At 48.2% G+C, this 20,540-nt stretch overlaps 6 protein-coding genes across 6 annotated transcripts; 2 read left to right on the top strand and 4 right to left on the bottom strand.

Annotated features, from left to right (window-relative positions):
* Positions 1-89: 89 nt before the first annotated feature.
* FOMMEDRAFT_110027 (AAA-domain-containing protein) lies at positions 90-5,143 on the top strand. The gene is made up of 7 exons (XM_007267951.1): positions 90-1,293; positions 1,344-1,972; positions 2,034-2,166; positions 2,292-2,501; positions 2,576-2,730; positions 2,784-3,317; positions 3,374-5,143. Exons 1-7 carry the CDS (start codon positions 141-143, stop codon positions 4,946-4,948), a joined length of 4,389 nt encoding a protein of 1,462 aa, XP_007268013.1. The 5' UTR covers positions 90-140; the 3' UTR covers positions 4,949-5,143.
* A 121-nt stretch (positions 5,144-5,264) lies between these two features.
* Positions 5,265-6,210, bottom strand: FOMMEDRAFT_168998 (uncharacterized protein; the record flags this gene model as incomplete). Its single annotated transcript, XM_007267950.1, has 6 exons — positions 5,265-5,288; positions 5,330-5,385; positions 5,456-5,494; positions 5,562-5,688; positions 5,760-5,829; positions 5,903-6,210. The coding sequence occupies 6 exons, from the start codon at positions 6,208-6,210 to the stop codon at positions 5,265-5,267; spliced, it is 624 nt and encodes a 207-aa protein (XP_007268012.1).
* A 922-nt stretch (positions 6,211-7,132) lies between these two features.
* Positions 7,133-7,974, bottom strand: FOMMEDRAFT_157834 (uncharacterized protein; the record flags this gene model as incomplete). Its single annotated transcript, XM_007267949.1, has 5 exons — positions 7,133-7,164; positions 7,235-7,276; positions 7,349-7,475; positions 7,544-7,607; positions 7,685-7,974. The coding sequence occupies 5 exons, from the start codon at positions 7,972-7,974 to the stop codon at positions 7,133-7,135; spliced, it is 555 nt and encodes a 184-aa protein (XP_007268011.1).
* Positions 7,975-8,256: 282 nt separating this feature from the next.
* Positions 8,257-9,137, bottom strand: FOMMEDRAFT_21259 (methylated-DNA--cysteine S-met). Its single transcript, XM_007267948.1, has 4 exons — positions 9,020-9,137; positions 8,896-8,963; positions 8,711-8,825; positions 8,257-8,643 (listed from the first exon to the last, which is right to left on the bottom strand). The coding sequence occupies exons 1-4, from the start codon at positions 9,057-9,059 to the stop codon at positions 8,426-8,428; spliced, it is 441 nt and encodes a 146-aa protein (XP_007268010.1). The 5' UTR covers positions 9,060-9,137; the 3' UTR covers positions 8,257-8,425.
* Positions 9,138-9,426: 289 nt separating this feature from the next.
* FOMMEDRAFT_168996 (uncharacterized protein) lies at positions 9,427-11,381 on the top strand (the record flags this gene model as incomplete). The annotated part of the gene is made up of 4 exons (XM_007267947.1): positions 9,427-9,752; positions 9,809-9,848; positions 9,905-10,574; positions 10,640-11,381. 4 exons carry the CDS (start codon positions 9,427-9,429, stop codon positions 11,023-11,025), a joined length of 1,422 nt encoding a protein of 473 aa, XP_007268009.1. The 3' UTR covers positions 11,026-11,381.
* A 433-nt stretch (positions 11,382-11,814) lies between these two features.
* FOMMEDRAFT_125114 (Suf-domain-containing protein) lies at positions 11,815-15,126 on the bottom strand. Its single transcript, XM_007267946.1, has 9 exons — positions 15,033-15,126; positions 14,667-14,972; positions 14,426-14,562; positions 14,102-14,375; positions 13,056-14,049; positions 12,847-12,999; positions 12,235-12,792; positions 12,075-12,179; positions 11,815-12,018 (listed from the first exon to the last, which is right to left on the bottom strand). Exons 2-9 carry the CDS (start codon positions 14,895-14,897, stop codon positions 11,960-11,962), a joined length of 2,511 nt encoding a protein of 836 aa, XP_007268008.1. The 5' UTR covers positions 14,898-14,972; positions 15,033-15,126; the 3' UTR covers positions 11,815-11,959.
* Positions 15,127-20,540: the final 5,414 nt, after the last annotated feature.

Here is a 20,540-nt window from a genome sequence, read left to right as displayed (position 1 = left end):
GAGACGACCGACGGTCCGTCTTCATGTACAGCGACGCCGACGGGGACGGCGAACCCGACGACGACTTCGAAACAGCAACAACAACAACAACACACCAGCCACAGCGTTCACCACTCAAGATCAGACTTCCTGCCTCTCAGATGGCTCGCTCAGTCGCAGACATCCCCATGGCTGGCGTCCGTCGCTCGGGACGGACCCGCAAGTCCTCTGACTCCCTCGCGCAGCCTTCTGGTTCCGAGTACTCTGCAGGCGACGCTTCGCCGTCGAGCCCTGTTGACGAGCGTCCGGTGACGAAGAAGAAACGAAGGGCGGTTAGAGATGACTACATGGATGATTACGAGTTCACCCAACAGTTCAAGGTCGAGGTTACCGATTACACCACTTCGCACGGCCGCCAGACCAAGCGTCCGAACTACATCGAGAGCGATGACGACGCCGCCAACAACCTCTTCGACCAGGCCGATGATCAGGTCGAGGTTGTCAAACGCCCAACACGGTCTACTCGCAGCAATGGCACCAGAGGAACAAGCCACAGACGAGTGAACAGCGATGATGACGGGGAGGTCTCCATAGCGGCGCCCTTTCCCATGACTCGCAGCCGCAAAAAAATAACGTCCAACTCCCCGCCTGCGGATGCACCTGCCAACGATGCTGACGACGCAGACGAACCACCCCCGACAGGCCGTCTCACTCGAGCTCGCTCACGGCTAACGCGGAAGAAGAGTGCACGCGAGCGCGCGGAGGAGGACGGGTACACTGACGTCGGCGACGCAGATGCTCCGGGCTCCTCGGAGGACGAGCTGATGGAAGAGGCGCCGTCGACGCCCGTCGACGACGATAACAACGAAGAGGAGCCAGATACTGGTCCTCGGACGTATGGCCTACGCGCACGGACGAAGCAGGTCAACTATGCTATCCCTCCTCCGCTCGAAGAAATGCGTCCACCGGAAGTCAAACGCTCGAAGGCAAGCAAAGGAAAAGGTCGTGCGGGCCCCGGATGGAGTGCAAATGGTACAGTACTCTCGCGATATATGGGCATGCCAGGACCTGCAGACGACTCGGACTCGGATGTTCCAACGCGCACACCCCGAAAACCCTTTGGCACTGGTACCGGTGCTGGTGCTGGCGGTGGATTGTTCGCGGCTGGCGGAGGAGGCTTGTTTCCTGATGGCCTCGCTGCTGCTGGAACACCTTCGAATCTCGGTAAGGTTAACGATGCGGCACTTGCAGATGCAGATCCGTTGGGTGTAAACCAAAATGTGACCTTTGATGAGATTGGAGGGCTGGATGATCGTGAGCCTTAATCTTACCTATATCCCAGTCATTACTGACACCTTCGCTAGATATTAACTCGCTGAAGGAGATGACACTGCTTCCGCTCTTATACCCAGAGGTCTTCCAACGCTTCAACCTTGTTCCTCCCAGAGGTGTGCTGTTCCATGGCCCACCAGGTACTGGTAAAACTCTATTGGCACGTGCTTTGGCCGCAAGCTGTCGAGCGAATGGCAGGGGCATCTCATTCTTCATGCGCAAGGGTGCCGACGTGCTATCGAAATGGGTGGGCGAGGCAGAACGACAGTTGCGCTTGCTGTTTGAAGAAGCCCGCAACCAACAACCTTCAATAATATTCTTTGACGAAATTGACGGTCTTGCCCCTGTTCGCTCATCGAAACAAGACCAAATACATGCATCTATGGTTTCTACGCTTCTCGCACTCATGGACGGGATGGACGGACGTGGCCAGGTTGTCGTCATCGGTGCGACTAATAGGCCTGATGCCGTTGATCCCGCCTTGCGTCGTCCCGGACGTTTTGACCGCGAGTTCTACTTCCCGCTGCCGAATCTCGAAGCACGAGCAAGGATTCTCACCATCAACACGCGCAAGTGGGAAGGATGGGACACGGACAAGGCAACGGAGACGATTCAGAAGCTGGCTAAGATCACGAAGGGGTATGGAGGTGCAGACCTCCGAGTCAGTGCATTTCTCGATCCGTTCGGTGTTAGAAGCCAACTAAATGCATGCATATATACAGGCACTTTGCACGGAAGCTGCGCTGAATGCTGTTCAGCGGCGTTATCCTCAGATCTACAAGTCGACGGACCGGCTACTCCTGAAGCCTGAGACGATTGGAGTGCAGCCACGCGACTTTATGATTTCCGTAAAGAGTGCGTGTTTTAGTCTATCTATCTCAAGACGAGACGCGACGCGACGCGTCATGGCTCGTCGCGTCTCTCCTTTCTTCTTCGCTCCCGTGTCGTGCCTGACTGCTGCTGACTAACACGTGTTATAGAACTCATCCCGTCCTCCGCACGTGCGACTGGCTCGAGTGCTGCGCCCCTGCCTTCGCAGTTAGTCCCGCTTCTGGACGATACGCTGCAGCGCGTAAAGACAGTGCTCGAGAAGGCGATGCCGTTGGGCAAGAAGCGGACCGCATTGGAGGAAGCAGAGTTCGAGGACGAGGACGATGATGGTGCTTTGGAGCGTGAGATTCTCATGCAGAGTCAGTTTTGTTTGTCTCTGTTTACTGCTACCACTTATGTATTGTCACCCCCTCATCATCATCATCGTCTGCAGAGATGGAGACGCTGCGTGTATATCGACCACGAGTCGTACTTCATGGAGATCCAGGAATGGGCCAGAGCTACGTCGGTGCGGCAGCGTTGCATCACCTCGAGGGTTTCCACATACAGAGCCTGGATCTTGGCTCACTGATGGGCGATTCGACACGCGTTCGTGTATTTCAGATCAATCGTTATCTTATCTAACATGAAGTCCCTTCTAGACTGTCGAAGCAGGAATAGTACAGCTCTTTGTCGAAGCGAAACGACATCAACCCTCTGTCATCTACATCCCATCATTGAAAGGCTGGTGTGCAGCCGTCTCAGAAACAGCTCGGACTACTGTAAAGGCTATGCTCGACACACTTTCCGCAAATGATCCCATTCTTCTCCTTGCCGTTGTCGATGGATCTTTCCTGTCTCTACCCCGCGACGTCCGAGCATGGTTCGGGATGAATAAAGAAAACCGGATCGTCTTTACTTATCCAGATCCCGAGAAGCGACGGAAGTTCTTTGATGAACTTCTCGATGACATTCGAAGACCACCGACACAGTTCCCAGACGGAGTGAAGCGAAAGAAACGCGTGCTTGAGGAGTTGCCTATTGCGCCTCCACTGGAACCTCGGCAACCTACGGCCGCGGAGCTTGCATTACAGGAGGAGAATGACCAGCGGATTTTGACACTATTGAAATTCCGACTTGGGCCTATCCTGGCGGAACTGAAGAGGAAACATAAGCGGTTTACCAAACCCGCACGGGTAAGTTACACGTCTATATGACCGATGAAGTGTAATGTAATTAATACTTCATTCAGGACGAATACAACCTGTATCCTGACCAGACATGGGACCCATTCCTCGGACAAATGGCAGCGCCTGCTCCGCCTCAGCCTCCTCAACCGAATGGCATCATAACAATCGATGGCGTCGATGGTCATGTAGACGGTCAAGCGAACGGCACTCACGAGCAGCAGCAACAACAGCAGCCAGCCGAACCACAGCTCTATGAGGTTGATCTTGAGACAATGAGTGTTGACTTGTACAAGGGCAAGTTCCTCACACCCTCTATGTTCCTGGAGGAAGTCGGGAAGATGGTATACAACGCTGAAGTTCGAGCATATGAAGATCGTGATCGATTGTACAAGGCACAAGCAATGTACACTGCTACGGAAGTTAGCGTACAAGAGTTTGATCCAGCTTTCCGCTTGGAGTGCGAACGCATGGCGGGTCGTGAGATGAAACGAAGAGGACAACGACGTGCGGAGAAGGAGAAGATGAAGAGCCGAGCAGGATCTCGTGAGGGAAGTGTGAATGGACATGGGAGTGGTGGGGAGAATGGAGTGTTACGACGAAGCGCGCGGAATAACGGTCAAAAGCCGGAATTGGGAATCACGGACCCGTTGTTACTCGAGCGTAGATTAAAACGCCATCGGTCACAGGACGTGAACGGCGACGTACATGCATCGGGAGAGGACAGCGGAGGAGATAGGGACTCAAAGCGGTCGAAGCTGGATGCAATACCTGAAGATTCCGAACGGGACGAGCTTGATATTGTGGGTCCCACTTCTTCACAACCAAGACCACAGTCCGTCGTTCGGTTTGCACCTGTAAGCGATAGTATGCCGCAAACTCCGTCAAAAGGCAATCTTATCAATGGCAACTGCGTCCCTGAGCTCCCCACACTAGATACGATCGCAGAGATCAGCTCGCAGCCCCGTTCTTCTGGATTTGATCCGAATTTGTTGAATCCTGCAAGCCCTACGCAGCCTTTGCCTTCGGTGCAGAGTTTGATTGCGAACGACCCATCTAACGGCCCCGGACATGCCTCGTCTTCTAATTTCATGTCTGAACAGCCGACTTTTCCTTCAGCTGACAATTCCGGCCCTCACGACTTCCACATGGCTGAGCCAATCACGGCAGACGAACATCCCGTCAATCCTGGGTTATCCGACTCTCAAAACTTCTTCGCGCCAGAGCAGAATGTTAACGCTGCTTCGCTCCAAATCCCGACCCCACGTCTTTCGCCCTCTCCAGGGGCAGACCACCAGGCTACTCAAGCTATTCCAGACCAACAAGAGACGATGGTCATGGATGCCGAAACACCCGCACCCGTTCCAGTCGAACGCACACCATCCCCGCCACCCCCGCCGTTCCACGTGTCTTCCCCTCTCCTCCTGGATCTCGAAGCCAAGTTTGTTGAAAGAACAGACAAACTTAACGTCGAGCAACTCGAACAGCTCCGTGCAACAGCACTGAACAGCATTTGGCGACATAGGCAAGAATGGGATCGTGATGCGTGCGTTAGGGAGCTATTTGGTGTCATTGAAGAGTTTGTGGAGGAAGCCACTGATGCTGAAACCTTGAATGAAGTCGTGGATGATTTTACATAATTGGGTAATTTTCGTTTGGCATGAGATGAAAATGATATGGATGGCGTTGGACATAATGTATGTGCCAACTTCGGAGGTTTCTGTTCCTACCCCGTTTTCGTCTTTTCTTTTTGTTTCTTTGACTCGTCGATATATATTTGTAGAGTAGTGGTGTGTAACCTCTCTTGTAATCTCTATCTATTCCTATCAATGCAAAGATCTTCCAGGTTGAGATTCTAACGGACAATGAAGGGTATACAAATAATACAATACTACGGTTAATAAGTTAATTTCCATTAGGCGAGCATAGCAGAAATGGGTACAGAATGCATAGATATCATGTCGAGCAAACTTCCCGTCCCTATTTCATCACATTCATTAACAACTGACGGAACAACTGACGGCGGCGGCTGAAGCTGAAGATGCGGCTGCATTATTCGCTGCAGCGCTTGATGAACCTGTGATTATAGAAGAAGCAATCAGGTTGGTATGTGCTAAGGAACAGAGTTGCAAGCCCCCATGACTTACGATTGGCACGAACTTCTGCTTCGACAATGACACAGGTCACTATTTGTATCAGTATGGTAAGGAAAATCGCTTGGCCGAGAGTACAGAAATTGAGTTGTCTACGCACCTAAAATAAAATCAATTATCTCTTCGCTTCCTGGTGCAAGCTTGATATGCTGTGGACGCCGGTTGAAGACATGATGTGCATCAGCAAAAGATGCGAGCGGCACATCTTTATTGTCTGTTCTGTACAACTGGTCGGGGATGAAAGATGGATTATAAGTTGTTGTCGATGCTCTACCTGAAAGAGATGGGCGCTACGAACCTTCATACCATTGCCCGTACTCGCTTTCCAGACGTATTGCCTCCCATTGTTCGCAATAAATGTGCGCTTCCTGAAGGCACGAGGGAACGTTGGTCAATTACAAACTCGTTGAGAATAGAGTAACAAATTCGGGTGTAACTCACATCGAGCCCCAGCCCGAACGCTGCATAAATTCTTTCACCGGCACTGGTTCCCTATCCATTGGCGACCCAGGATACATCCGAATCTTGTCCTTGCGAAAGGACTTCCTTTCCCACTCTGCAATAGGCACACCTCTTTGTAACCGCGCATCCCATCTCTCAAACGTTGTAGTCCGATGTGCGAAGCCCGAGGATGTGGAGATTTTGTACAGGAGACCAAGCTGTTCGCATTGGACGGCGTTGTCTTGGAGAGAGGTCGATGTGAATACGAGCTGGGCAGTTTCATTTGGGATGGAGGAAGATTGGCCCATTTTTCGAGTATTGTGCTGAGTGAATATGCGAGGTAGGTACTGGGTACTTTTACTTCTAGTGTGTGCAGAGTGTTCATTTTAAGGTGCATTTTATAGTGTTTTTGCGAAACGGATGGCTGTGATGGCTCTGTTCATACGCTCCATGATAATTGATATGCGCTGATGCTGTACGATGGCGCAGTCCGAGCGCATCAAAGTGGTGGCAGTGTAGACTGTGGTATGGCAACACGTATGGCAAGTTAGGTAAATCTCTAGCTTCCGGAATACAGGTTTCATTTGTTAGATGAGACCTTGGTCCGTCGGGAATTACATTGACCGATGACTGGTGTTCCTAGTATACTGAGTACTCTCCCTGGTTCAGCTAAACATCACTAGTACTAGTAAAGGGACTGTTTGATCGGTCAGGTGAGCAAACAAGTATTGGTGTGTAGTAGATAGATAAACATGGTTCAAGCCCTCACACTGGCAGTAAAACAGAATAAAACTGTCATAGTAATACTCCGTCTGTGAAATTGTGTCCTGCTATCATATAATATATAGTATGGCAATAGTATTGACTGGCAGTGGAGACTATGTAGGGCAAGAATTCTCGCGTGGAATGCCTGGTACCTATTTGCATTCCATTCGGATGGGCTATTGGTGCGATGGCAATTACATGGGTTGCCCGTTTTCCCTGTCCCTTCCAAAGTTTATTCCAATAGTCAACAGTAAACATAGATTTATCTTATTTGAGAAAATAATAGTAGTTTATGAGCATACATAGACGGGTATATGGAATCCTCTGCGAGATATGGTTAGCCTGTATGGAGTAATCGTGGAATGGAGATTTCGATCAAGCAATCATACATAAGCCATTGGTGCTGCTGAAACCCACCTGAAGAGGTTAAAATTACTTGAAACAGTACACGCATTCGGACCTTGTCTACGATCCTGAATTATCTGCTTGCGCTTGCCCTATGAAAAATTATGAGACAATGGCTCCAATACCGAGTGTAGAATGCCACTTGTCCACCAATACACTTACTTCTCTTTTCGCGTCTCTTTTGCTCCAAAATAACACAAGTGACTAAAAAATAAATAAAATAAAGCACTATCCATTAGTATTGATACTCTTTTGAAATAGATAAACCATACGAACCTAGGACATAATCAACGATATCTTCACATTCGCGTGCGATCTTTATATGCTGCTTCCTCTTACGGAGTATATATCGTCGACTTGCAAAGGATGCAATTGGGACACTGTCGTCATCTGCTCGGTATAGCTTTATGCCATTTCAAGAGCAAGTGTGAGAAAGGCACGAGAGTATTATTGATGAACAGACACGCTTACCTTGAACGTCTTGTATGTTGACCAATAATATTCCTTTCCATCGCTTGCTCTGAATTTGCGGTGACTTCATTACAATGTACCCACCGAAGAATCGTACAGTCAATTTGAAGCAAGTAGAAGCACAAGAAAACTGTTGCTCACCCCCAGAGGAACCCACAGCGCTTCATAAATCTCCTCACCTTCATGGGACCTGTCGACTTACTTGAGTTAGGATAGAACTCAATCTCATCACGACCGATTTTCCTGTTCCAGACTGCAACTGTCCTGTTGTTCCTCTTGAAGGTTATTACAAATTTTCCCAATTTTATCGATGTGGAAATGTCGTAATTGATTCCAAGTTTCTCACACTTGAGTGTGGCGTTTTCAACCGACCAGCTGTGCTTGAATTCTAGTTGTGCATATTCGTTGGGGATGGAGGCGGTTATTCCCATCTTGTATGAACCTTGGTCTTGTACTTATGTTGAAAGTGACGGTCTCGTGCTGTACGAGTTGTTGACTGTACAGCTAAGGAAGTAAGTAGCGTAGGGAGCACTCTTCTGAGATAGGGTATCATATATCGTTGCATACCTGTGGCGAACATTGTGTGGGTGGATACTGTTCTGGCTCCAGGTTGGATTGGTCGGGCGCTCGGGAAGTCGCATGGAAAAGGAGAAACTTTATCACGTGTACACACCAATGAAGGAAAGACCAATTCTGGCACAAATATAGCGTTAAAAATGTCTCCGTTTAGTAAGAACGGTATAAGCCAAGGGAGCAAAATACTATTAGTAGCGTGACGCTGCAATTGGACAGTAAAACAAGGACACACAGGGAACACAGGGATCAGAATGTTAGGGCATGAACAATCGCCATACTCAACCGACACATAGTACAGGCATCAGTTCAGTTCCACACGACCTGCCGTTCGTCTTTTAGTTTCCCAGCTGTTGTGAACTGTACACCCTCCTGAGCGAGCATCTGTATCTTCCTCGAACACTGGCTGCCTTTTCTATTTTCTGTCCCCCATTCGCCGACAAAGCCTCCAAGCGACAGGTCCGATGCAATGATACGATGACAAGGTACAAAAGGTGCAAACGGGTTCTTGCGTAATGCTGATCCAACTGAAGTCGAAAGTACAGAGGGCCGATGAGGATAATTCACGCAAGAGAAGTCGAAACAGTTACTCACCAGATCGCGGGGATCCTTCACCGAGTTTTGCACAGAGATGTTTATACGTCGTTACCTTCCCACATGGAATTTGCCGGGTTAGGTCATATACTGCCCATTGGTGAGCAGTTAGTTTCTACACAAACACACGTGCAACCATCAGTCCGCGTCTTAGAAAAGCAATTAGTAGCGAAGAACGAGCGGACCTTTCCATCACTCGTTCTGTAGAGGTTGCGTTCTGCTTCGGTAGTGGGGAAGTGCACTTGTTTTTCGTCTGGTCGTGATCAATGAGTACAACTACGTTAGATTAAAGTTGTATGTATACCGTACTTTCAAGTGCTAGATCAATAGTCGGTATGACCTCCACCATTATAGCTTTATGCTTCATAACAGTGTTACTGGCGGGTTGTTTCAAGATATCCTTTGCCTGGATTGAACGGATAGCGGGCATGCTTGTGGTGTGAAAGAGGGACGTCTAGATCAGTGAAGAGGTAGTTTGAAGATACATATGTATATATAAGCAGTAGGCAGTCGACTCAGTCTGCAGTGACTCAGGGGAATCGAATGAATAATCAATTCAATCTAATAACGTTATGACAGAACGCGTCGGAGCCGATCACATTTTGGCACGAGACCGCGGCGCGACGCGTGGGATCACGTGTTGCTAATACGAAATTCCGCACCGTGGCTGCTCACGTTCAAGTTGGCCTCGTCTTTCTCTTGCAACAACATCCAACATGCCCTTCAGAATTGCTTCTTCGTCTCCTCCATCAGCTAGTACACCAAGAGAGAATCACAGAGGAATGAAAGTAACTCCACAAAGGACAGCTCTAGCGTCGATCAAACCGTCACCGACTTCACGACGGCCTGCGCTCGCAGAGAAACCCGTACCGCCTTCGCCACGCACATCTGCGCCCGTGCTCACAACCGACACGGAGAAGGTGGAAATCTCCCGGCTTCCGACTGCCATGATCAACGTTGAGTGCATTAGCGATGTTATGGCATCGAGACTTGCTATGTGCCTCCTCGGGCACGTCCTGTTCTTAAAAAGTCAGGTCCCATTGTGAGTTGCAGCTGCTGCTTTGCAGTAAATGCAGTTACGCTGATCCGATACTGCAGTCCAGTTGCTCAATTAATCAAAATGTCTCTCTCTAATAAGGTGCTTCCTCATCTCCAGATTGGTTCCTCCAACCACGCTCACCCAAATTACCTCAGGCTGATCCACGAACGAACAAGAAACAAGACGCTCTAATAGCGTCATTCGATCTGCTCTCCTCTCATCTTGGTTCTACATTTACTGCCCTCGGTTCAAAGTTGACAAATCGAAGCCACGTTGCTGACTTAGCCACGAGCCATCTAGCAATAATTCTTGGGCCTAGTGTGACGAGCGCAAATGCAGCCCGTGCGCGTGTGCTATTGGAAATAAAGGGACTTCACGTACCTCTCCGTTCACATGTAATGCCGCAGCTCGCGTGTACCGTTGTGAACAGTCACTTGAAGGAGAATGAAGGCAGTCCAAATTTGGGTAGTTCGTCGGAGCGTTCAACGCCGCTTAGCGAGAGATCTAAAGGTCTTCGAGTTATATCGCAGCGTCCTCCGCTCATGTCTCGATCTGACGAAAGCTCAGGCGAAGATGATTCAACCGACGGCGTTGCCGAAGCTCCTCCCGACTCTGACTCTGAATCCGAATCCATCATCGAGGACTCAGACTCTGATTCAAGCTCCGATGTCGATTCAGAAGAGCAATTCGACTCATCCGAAGAGGACAATTCCGAGGCGTCTCATGAGGTGACTGAGGCAGACTTATGTGCAGCTGAACGGCTCCTCTCCCGCACGCTAGCCGTTGCGAACGCGGATCCCGAGCTCGGTATGGCTGCTGATATTCGTACGTCTTACCACTCTGCATTCCAAGCACTCCATGAACTGACGGTTTCACCGATTGATTGCTAGGTCCGACACAAACACGCATCCTTCTGCGCGCACCACGTTGCTTTTCCCATCCAGCATGGATCCCGCACCAAAATTTGTCTCGTGATATGGATCCTCTTCTTCGTGAATTCATCGAGCTCCCTTCCTCGTCCACTGCCTTACACGACATCACTAACGCTTCCCCTATTCCGGCGAAGGCAAACGAGAAACGGAAGGTACATAAGGGTGTCAAGACTGATTACGTTCGTGTGAGTTGTCGAGGTGCAGCTAATATACACACGGAGACTGGTGGATCTACAGAGTGCCAGGAGGAAGGGGATGCCGGCAAGAGTGAAGTCGAGGACACAAAAGACGATATGATATGGTGGAGCTGGGACGGGAAGCTCGAGGGCTTCACGGATTTCTAAACATAGCCGCATACAGCACGATGAAGTAACTGATCATTAGTAGAAGAAAGACTGCCTACATCTGTCTCGACGCATCTGTTCATTCTCGTCATTGTACGGACACAGACCCATTTACTGCCTCCCCGTGCCATGTGGAATGGTTCCGGAGGCTCACATCCCGCATATGACCCGGCACACCATCGATGATATCCATGTCAACCACATTTTTATTGCCCGCAATTCTCACTTCTCCCAATAACAGTTCTCCAAATCTCATTATGCAACATTTTATTTTACTCCTTCCCCTCCATCATTAACATATATTGCATCTGGCCCGGAATTGCATCACGGCATCACGATACCACAATCGGATTCAAGGGACCCTGTACTGTTGCTGTATTTTTGCATGACTTTGTGTTCACTTCTCGGCGCAATTTAATGTATAGAGAGCATTTGACTCCTTCCTAGCTAGTTTGCTTTGTTCATCTCTCTACGTGTACCAAGGTTTACCCCAAAATACTCACCAACGTTATGCAATGCACAAATCATTGTTCTTTCCTGCTGCACTCGAATAAAACCTATTCTGTTCTTCCACGAAGCTCCACTAGATATTTTGATAGGTAATGTAGCCGGAGGATAAATCTGAGTGAACGAGTTATAAGCCTAGAAGTATTATTCCAAACTATGAACATGCACGTGTACTAGATATGCATATGAAGAAATGGCGAAGAAAAAATTGCAACATGCTCAAGAAGATCTGAGAGCCAGAGTGTAGATGGAGGCGTCGCTATTAATTTTTTTTACGTATGTGGGTCGACTTCTTTTGCGTGCGCGTGTTTTGAGTGAGCGTTGAGAAGCAGTTTGCCTTTGCTTTTTGCTAGTAGGACGTGGCAGTCTGGCTTCGTGCCACGCTTCTCGACCCTCTTGCTTCAAAATTAGCCGCTGAGGATAGAATCTAGAATCTTCCACGTCCATTCGGTCCACGATAAGGTCCATAGTCTGGTGGAGGACGGGCTACGGATGTCCGGATTGATGAGAATAAAGAAAGGACAAAGAACGATTATACGTACTCGGACGCGGAGGAGGCGGTGGCGACCGTTCTCGCATCGTATTTGAGCCTGGGATGACTGCGTTGCGAAATAGTTGCATAAGGTCATCTGTGCGGAATACGGGACCTTATGTAATAAATTTAATAACACCCACACAATCGAAAGGCGAAAATGTACCGACCATCAAACGAATTGGGCGGAGGCAGCTGGCTAACAAACCAATTCAAGATTTGCGGAAGAACGGGCCTCGCTGGCTCGTCCCGGTCATACCTTCTTGCAGGCGACCTCGTTCGATCCCTCTCCCTATCAATCCTAACAACTCTACCTCTATCTCCTCTCTCCTCATCCCCCCATGCGGGACTTCCATATCTCCTACTTCCGGAGGGAGCACCCCATCGGTCTTTTGTCAGTGGAGGCGACCCATCACGTGGACGCTTGTGCGGAGGCTTCGGGACTTCCTCACGTCGCAGACGATCTCTTTCTCGTTCACGATCTAGACGTTCGGGAGACATGGTGCGTTTGACGGTAAAGCTTGCCTGCCCACCATTGTTATAAATCTGCGAGGTACCGGTGGAGGGTGGAGGGACTCCGAGAGTGATAGCAGGGATGGTATCACTACGACTAAGGGAGGAAGCGTCTTTAGCCTCTTTTCGGGCTCGGGAGGCGCCCAGGTCCCGGTTGGCAATACCGTCGATGTTTGCATAGAGGTGCCTCTGAGCAAATCGTTTGATCGGAGGGTCTTGAAATCAACTCATTAGGGATACTTATTTCTAAGATAAATATTGGGACCGACCATTTGGATAGACTTCAGCCATACGTTTTTCGAGCTTCAAGGCTGCTTCTAGATTACCGTATTGATACTCGTACCTTGCCCAACGCTCCCACAGAGGGCGCGCTTTGTCTGGAGGGAAAGTTCCAACGGTGCGTTCAAACAAAGCACGTGCGTCTTGAAACACTGCATCAGCAGTGAAAGCAAACCAGTTATCAAGTAGTTTTGCTCACTGTTCTCATCATTCACAGACATGAGGAACGTCAGATATCGCACCACAAAGTCAATCTCCTGCGAAAACCTGTTCATTGCGACGCTCAAAATTCTGTTAGCAACCGTTGGCTGCTTGGCAACGTGGTACTCCATGTGCGCGGCTGCTTCAAACACTTCCCAAGGAGTGAATTTGTCTTTTCTTGCTTTTTGAAACACCATGCGACTTGCTTCGAGGCCTTCCGAACGCATCGCGAAACGGATGTACAAAATATAAACGAGTCCATACTCTTGCTTGCGCTCACGTAGCTGCGTTGCGAGAGATGCGTCTTCGGAAGAGGAAGCGGACGAAACTGACATTGAGTGTTCTTTGTTGAGACCAGCACTTAACGGCGGCGCTGCTTCAGTTTGCTCTGTACCCTGTTCAACCGTACTTGCCGTACCTGGAGGAGCTTCCATGAAAGACGAACTGTTGGAATTGGCGGTGATCTTTGCGTCCAGTGCTTCGATTTCTTGCAGCACACCTTGTAACAGCTTTGTGAACGTCGCATGCACTTCGGCATTGTTCTTCGCGAGTTCCATGTTCTCCGCCAGAGCAAAGTTGAGGACGAAGCTTGTCGCGTTTGCTTCAATGCCAGCCTTGAGGATTTGCAGCGCTTCATCGGTACGACCAACACTGTTCGTCCATGAATATGCCATGAACCAGATTTCGCTAAAGAATCGCATGCGGACAACTGCCTTGCGGTAAACACCCTGGACACGGGTAATGAGCGTAGAGCGTTCTTCAATCTCGAATGGATTGCTTTCTTCCCACTTGAGGTATTGTTTCCATGCTCCGACAAATTGACGTTCTGTTGAGTTATACGTGGGCTTATGTGGCAAGTTGAGTGGTGAGCGGGTGCCACTGCCAGTTCCTGGTGGAGGGGCAAAGAGGATGCCGAGATGCTTGCGAAGCTCACGCAATTTTGTTCGGGCTGTCATGTATGCCGGTGTCAGATCTTGCAGGAACTTCTTGGCCTTATTAAGCAGTTAGTCTACCCATTCTTCGATTCATAAATACGGGACACACAGTTATCTTGTTCAAGCCGTTTTCGAATGCTTCGTAGTCCTTCCATAATGTCTCAACATTCTCGAGCGGGATTTGAACAGCACGTTGATAAATCTTGCGCAATTGATCCATTTTTTGCTGTTCTTCCCAAGTCGAGTTTGCAGGGCCAGATTTGACAAACTGAATGTATTCTGCCCATATATCGCCACTGTCTTTATCTTGTCCTACATGCTGAAGAGCAAAATCGTATGCTTTTGCTACGGTATCACGCGTCTCCGGTCCGACATTCAACCGCCTTGCGAGTTGCCGTAAGCACTGAGTCGACGAAAAATATGGCACACTGACCTCACGTAGATGATGTAGAACTTCCACAGGTCGACGGAGACAGAGGTTCTCAGGAATCGAGCGAACAGGGCTTCGGCAAACGGGAACGTCGCCTGATTGACCAAGAAATGATTCAGGTACGAAATTTGCGCGGACGACTTTTAATGGCGTCAACAAGACAGCGGATATAATGCATTTCAGATCAGACAGAAGTCAAATCACACTGAACTGGAATTTGAGGAATAATAAAAACTTTACGGACAGTATTTGGATACTTTTGCAGCAGAGCCTCGTACGCCTCCTTAATCTTTTCAAGGTCGCCAGACTCCTCAGCAAAATCCAGCAGAGCGTCCCACGCTGACTCATCATGTGGGTTGCCTTCTGCAGACTTGAGTTTCTGTGACCACTCAGATACTTGCGGTTGCAAGGCGCCGTCGTTTGCTTCAACTATTGGCTGCGTGTCATTGGTCTGTGGCGGTGTTGCAGCGTCCATCTTGCTATTTCTCTAGTTTTTGCGTTTCTTGAGTTGCAGACAAGAGCGATACGTAGACTGTTGCAGCCTCGTGTTCTGCGAAATACCGTGTCAATTGTCCTGTATGTACCGCATTAATGAGCCGACGACGTTCACCTATTTTGTTCCGCGATTGCTGCAACCCGTGAGTCTGGCCTTGATGCTGAGTAGCCTTGAATCGGACGGACAGGAAAAGGGAGGAAAGAACGGGTTGTGGTCGACGACACCAAGGCGCGCGTGCTGTTCGTGTTGACTGTATATATGTTCAGCCCTCCTGCCTTATTTGGAGTATAATAGCCATATTTGGGGATGTCGGTTTCTTCGCGCGACTTGTAGTCTGCAACTGCCACTGCCACCTCTCACCTCTCCCGTCCCGTGGCATTCTTCCGCGTCCAACGCCCCGACTCAAAGCCCATGGTCTGACCTTACTGACTCCCCTCAGCTTCTTTCATTTGCCTCTTACTCTGGTTTATGGTATCTTCGACTACTACGCTCCAGTCCTAAACCATGGCTTCAAGCTCCTTTATGCCTGAGAATCAATCTTACGCCGAGGCCAACTCTAGTTGGGCCTCTCTTGTCATCGATCAAGTCCAAAACTCAGTTGAAGAAGAAGACTATAGTACTATCTTGGACCTTGACTCCGATATTGGACACCGGAGCAGCTCCATTGATATGTAAGCAAGCGCCTTTGTATTGAGCGACCGTGATGTGGAACATTTATACTTCCCTCGTACAAGGCATGGGCGGTCCAAACAGATCGTTGACACAAAGACATTCGAACAAATACTGCAAGTGTTGGTCCAGCAAGGAGCTGCCCTTGACAGTCTACGCTCGGAACTCGATCGGTCCCGTCAAGAACGACGTCATGAACTCGAATATCGTGACGCGCGTCTACGCTTGGCTGGAAAAGAACTACATTCACTGCATGCTGCCAAGGACAGATCAGACACAGAGCTTAAAGCTCTCCTTGAAGAACTTGCAGCTTACAAGGCATATGACGAAGAACCTGTTTCGCCTGGCGTATTATCCATGGAGGATCACAATCGTATTGTTCTCCGCATCAAAGACGATGCCCGAGCACGGGTCGATAACATAGAAGCTGAGAAGTCATATCTGACACTACAGCTGTCAAGACTCCAAATACAGGTCGCACAGTTACAGAACCAAATCGACGACAGGAGCTATCCTGAGGAAGTTCTCGAAGAACTCACCAAAACGTTGCGTCATACAATCATCGAAACCTGCCAAAGTGGTAAGTTATAGCGGTATTATTTTCCTTTCCCTTTAATTGTTCACATTTGAAACCGTAGTGGATGTCGAATCCCAGATGGCGAAACAGGTGCGTCAGGAGGATGCTCAGCGTTTTGTCCTATTAACATAGTCCGAAAGGCTCTTGCTGCGGCAGAGGAGCGCTTGTCAACTCGTGGGTGCATCATATCTTGATTGGGACGTCCCTATAATGCTTTTTTTATTAGTTGAAAGACAGATAGAGGCGGCGCATGGTGTTAGTATCGTTAACTAGTGGTCGTTGGGTACAGCTAATTTGTCTTAGGCTCGAGTAGATGCGGAAGATCGTTATGTTCATAGTGAGGCCAATATTCCACATCTGACATGATTTATACCACTGAACTTATTTGTACAGTTGAGCAACAATATGAAAAACTTCATGAAGTATACTTGAGCTTTTTCTCTCCCAGAATGTTTTTGTCTTAAGCCACTTTTCAGGAACATGAAGCCGTCCAGGAGCGACTTGCAATACGTGAGTAAGTTCCGTGCGACGGCAATTATTTGGCTCTGATGATGATTTCTTAGTCGAATCTACCCAAGGCCAACCTGATGAGGTCAGAGGAAACCAAATGAAAGATTAAATACTTTACCCATTATCTATCCTTAGACTCAAATCAGGGAGTCTCACGAGGAAGAGGAGGAGTGTTCGTTATATTGTCGATCTTGTTGACTTTTGCCTGATTTTTTCTTGCTTCACTTAATTGCCAGTGAGAACACAGTTGGCAGATATCCAAAAGAAACACGAAGTTGGTACGTGGACCGGATCATACTGCATATCGAGAGGGGGCGGGACGACTGATTGTTTGGCCCAGCTTTGATGGATTGCGAACAACTCCGTACAGTACGCGTTCTAGCGAGTACTGGTGACAAAGTCTGATTGCGGCATTTTCGTTAGCTACTAAACGAGGCAGTAGAAAAACGGACGACTCGTAAGCGCTCAGCCTATTATACATGAATTATTTGAGCCTAATAATCGCACACTTTAGTAGCCGCCGATGTACAAACAATGAACAATGTAAGCTCGAGTACCATCCAATATTAGGGTGCATTCCAACGGACCCAAAATAGGCTCTGTCACTTGCGAAAGATCAATTATCGCATGTCCAGAAAGAGCGTGATACGGGTAATTGATTTACAATTTAGATGATTGTCGTATCGATCAATTGTATTCTCTCGCAGCCCTTTCAGAAGTCAAATTGCTTCGCTCCGTACGCCCCGACTCTCCCGTAAAAGACAATCCATCAACTAACTCGAACATAGAATATGGACGGGTCTCAAGAGAAAGCTACCACCTGTGAGGCCCTTATTACGATGTACTCGGAACTATTTTGACAAAACCCTAATTAGTGGCTACGGAAGTTGAGAAGCTCAAGCAAGTACGTTGGCTTAATCTCGGTATTATGTTTGCTTTAGCCTGAATCAACGATTAAAGGAGCTGGACATAGCAAATGAACAGCGTGAACGAGGTCGGTAGCTAGATTAACTTTAGGCTCTGAAGAATTTCATAACTCTGGTATCTCTTTAGCCGAGCGTATCTCGAACGAAATTGAAAATGTGAGTTCAATACGAACGCATGTCTACTTCTACAGCTGATTTTCTTTAGGACCTACGTACCTCGAAGGGAAAGAGTGACGAGAGTACGCAATAAGTCTCCATCCATCTATTTCGGCGACCAAAAGCTAATTATGCCTCCCAAGTGAACAAGGCGCTTGAGCTGGAGCGGGAGGTGCGCTTGTTTACTTGTCTAAGTTTACAGATGCGTAATTGGATTCTATCCAGAACTTGAAGGCGGCCGCTCATCGCCAAGCCGAATGTAAGTCCTTTTCAATCAAAAATTCGTGATTTGCTGAATTAAAGGATCTCCTTTAGTGGTAGAGGAACTCAAGTCTTTGAAAAATGTAGGAGTATAGATGAATTAGACTTCTAGCTCCCGCTGATGTCATTCTACTTTTTGTTGGTAGTCTCACGCGAGTGAACTTGCCACCAGAGACGAAATTGCAACAAAGGGTATGTTCGAAGTCACGTACAGAAGAGACGTATTCACCAATTTTTGTCCTGGTGTAGCCACTCGCGAGGTTGAGGAGCTACAAACAGTATGTTAAGCAGTTGTTCGGAACTTTTTATTTTCTAACTGTCGATAATGCAGAACCTCAATGAAGCAACGCAAAGAGTAGGTGCACTAGAGGCTGAGTTGGAAGCGGTGTCCAGGCATGCCACGGAACGTATGTGTGTTTGCCCTTATTCTTGAGGTTTATTTAGATTCCCCCAAGGTGACCGATCAACGTCGTCAGAGCTAGAAAACCTTCGATCCTCTTATCAAGAGGTAGGCGAGGCTCACAGCCAAGGTATGAATGTGCGTGATTCTGTAGGACCATGTTAATCATTACTTTAGCGGAGGCACATCTACAAGAAGCGACGAGCAACCTTGAGGCCATGGAGAAGAATCATTCTACACGTGCGTTAGCAAATGATACTCAATAGATATCCAAACTAACCTCAATCCAGTTAAAGTCCAGCTGGAAAAAGTGGAAGCAGAGCTCGAGGACGCAAGTAAGAAGTACAGCGAAGGTTTGTTTCAGATTTACTTCGTGACGTGCGTTTCTCTAATTCGACATTCATAAGCGGTGTCCGAGTTAAAGCAAGCCATTCAAAACAAAGAGAATGAAATAGAGCAAACCAGAAGGGATCTACAGTCGGAAATTATTCGCCTCCAGGCAGCCTTAACAACGGCTGAGTCAAGTCTTACCACCGGTAGTTTTGGCGTTCTAGAGACTTGGACTGCTTCTTACTATGATTCTCAGAGAGATCAATGCATGATGGCGTGGTCAAATGTCTAAATGACGACAAAAGCGAACTATCTAAAGGTAGTGGATGCTTCCTCCGAAGTAACCCTGTACTTACATAAACCGTTTCACAGAGGTTGAACGGCTCACGTCCGAACTCGATGACGCTGAGACCCAAATTACGAATTGTGAGTCAGCGTCTCTGCTTAAAAGCGAAGGTTTAACACCGTTTCAGCACAAGTCGTGAAAGACAGATATGAAGTCCAGCAGAAGCGGATTAGTGATCTAGAGGGATCACTGAAGGCCGCGAAGAAGAGGCATCGTGAAAGTGCGCAGACTGACCCTTGTAACGGAATAATCTCAAACGCGTAAATTTCTAGGTCTACGGGAAGACGAAAGCTTGAGATTGAAGTACGCGGAAGCAGAAACAGGGCGTGCAGCAGGTATATTTCAGACTTATATATTTGCTTTGGTATAACGATTGATTACCCCGTTAGCCGAGATGGACAAGGACAAGTATCGACAAGTATGTGTGCAGCTCAGAGTGCCAATGACATCATTAATTATGCCTTCACAACAAAAGAAATGGCTGAAGCTGAAGGACGAAACGAAGAAGATAGCAACACTGGAATTGAATTTAAGAACGAGTAGGCTTTTTCTTTGACCGTCGCATTGTCGGTGACTAATTTTCCATTTTCCCTATGCAGTGAAGGCTCAACTGGACAAAGTTCAAGAGGTCAGTAGTCGCAAATATACGCAACGCTAGGTTCTCACTAATCATGAATGCAGAGCACGAATGCGACGAGGGACGAAAATGAAAAGCGTGAGCAGCATTTCTTCACGATCTCGAACGTCATTGCTGATGCGCTTGACTAGATACTGGTGAAATAAATCAATATAAGGAGGTAATAAACTCACTATTTACTTCTACGCTGTATCGTTAAATATTCTGCAGGAGATTGCAGGGCTGCGTGCCGAAAATGATCAATTGATTGCAGCTCGCCGGCAAGTTAGTAACCATCATTTATTGTTAGCTAGTCTTTCTGACTGCACTATTGGATATCCAATCTCCAGATGGCAGCTATATACGGTCTCCCACCCGAAGCATTACAATCCCCTCGACGCACACCGACACAAAACGCACCTGGCTCCCCGGTCACAAGGAGTAGAAGTTCTCTGTCGTTGTCGCCCTCGACAAGCGTAGCCCCAAGTCATCTCGTAGATTTTCCTATTGTTCCGCTAGTCTCTGGACCTCCGATAAAACGTAGGAGGATCTCAAGGTTGTCTGCAGCACCTGCTGCAGTTCCGTCAGACGGTCATATGTTAGGGTCATCGCCTACATCGGCGATTCCCCTTGATGACCCAGACGAGCGATTTGCATCGCCCTCGACATCGATCCACAGGGACCAAGTCGGAATCGATGAGGAAATACCGAGCCACGTCATCAGAATTTACGAGGCGTTCGCAAAGTTGGCGTCGTGGAACAATAATGAAAATCGGCCCATTTGCGGATTTTGCGAGTAAGTTTGATCCACTGCAAAAAATGTTTTCCATG

Source organism: Fomitiporia mediterranea (genome assembly GCF_000271605.1).
Source record: "Fomitiporia mediterranea MF3/22 unplaced genomic scaffold FOMMEscaffold_8, whole genome shotgun sequence".
NCBI lineage: Eukaryota > Fungi > Basidiomycota > Agaricomycetes > Hymenochaetales > Hymenochaetaceae > Fomitiporia > Fomitiporia mediterranea.
Note: the sequence above shows the minus strand (reverse complement) of the source record. Positions and strands in the feature narration are given on the sequence as shown.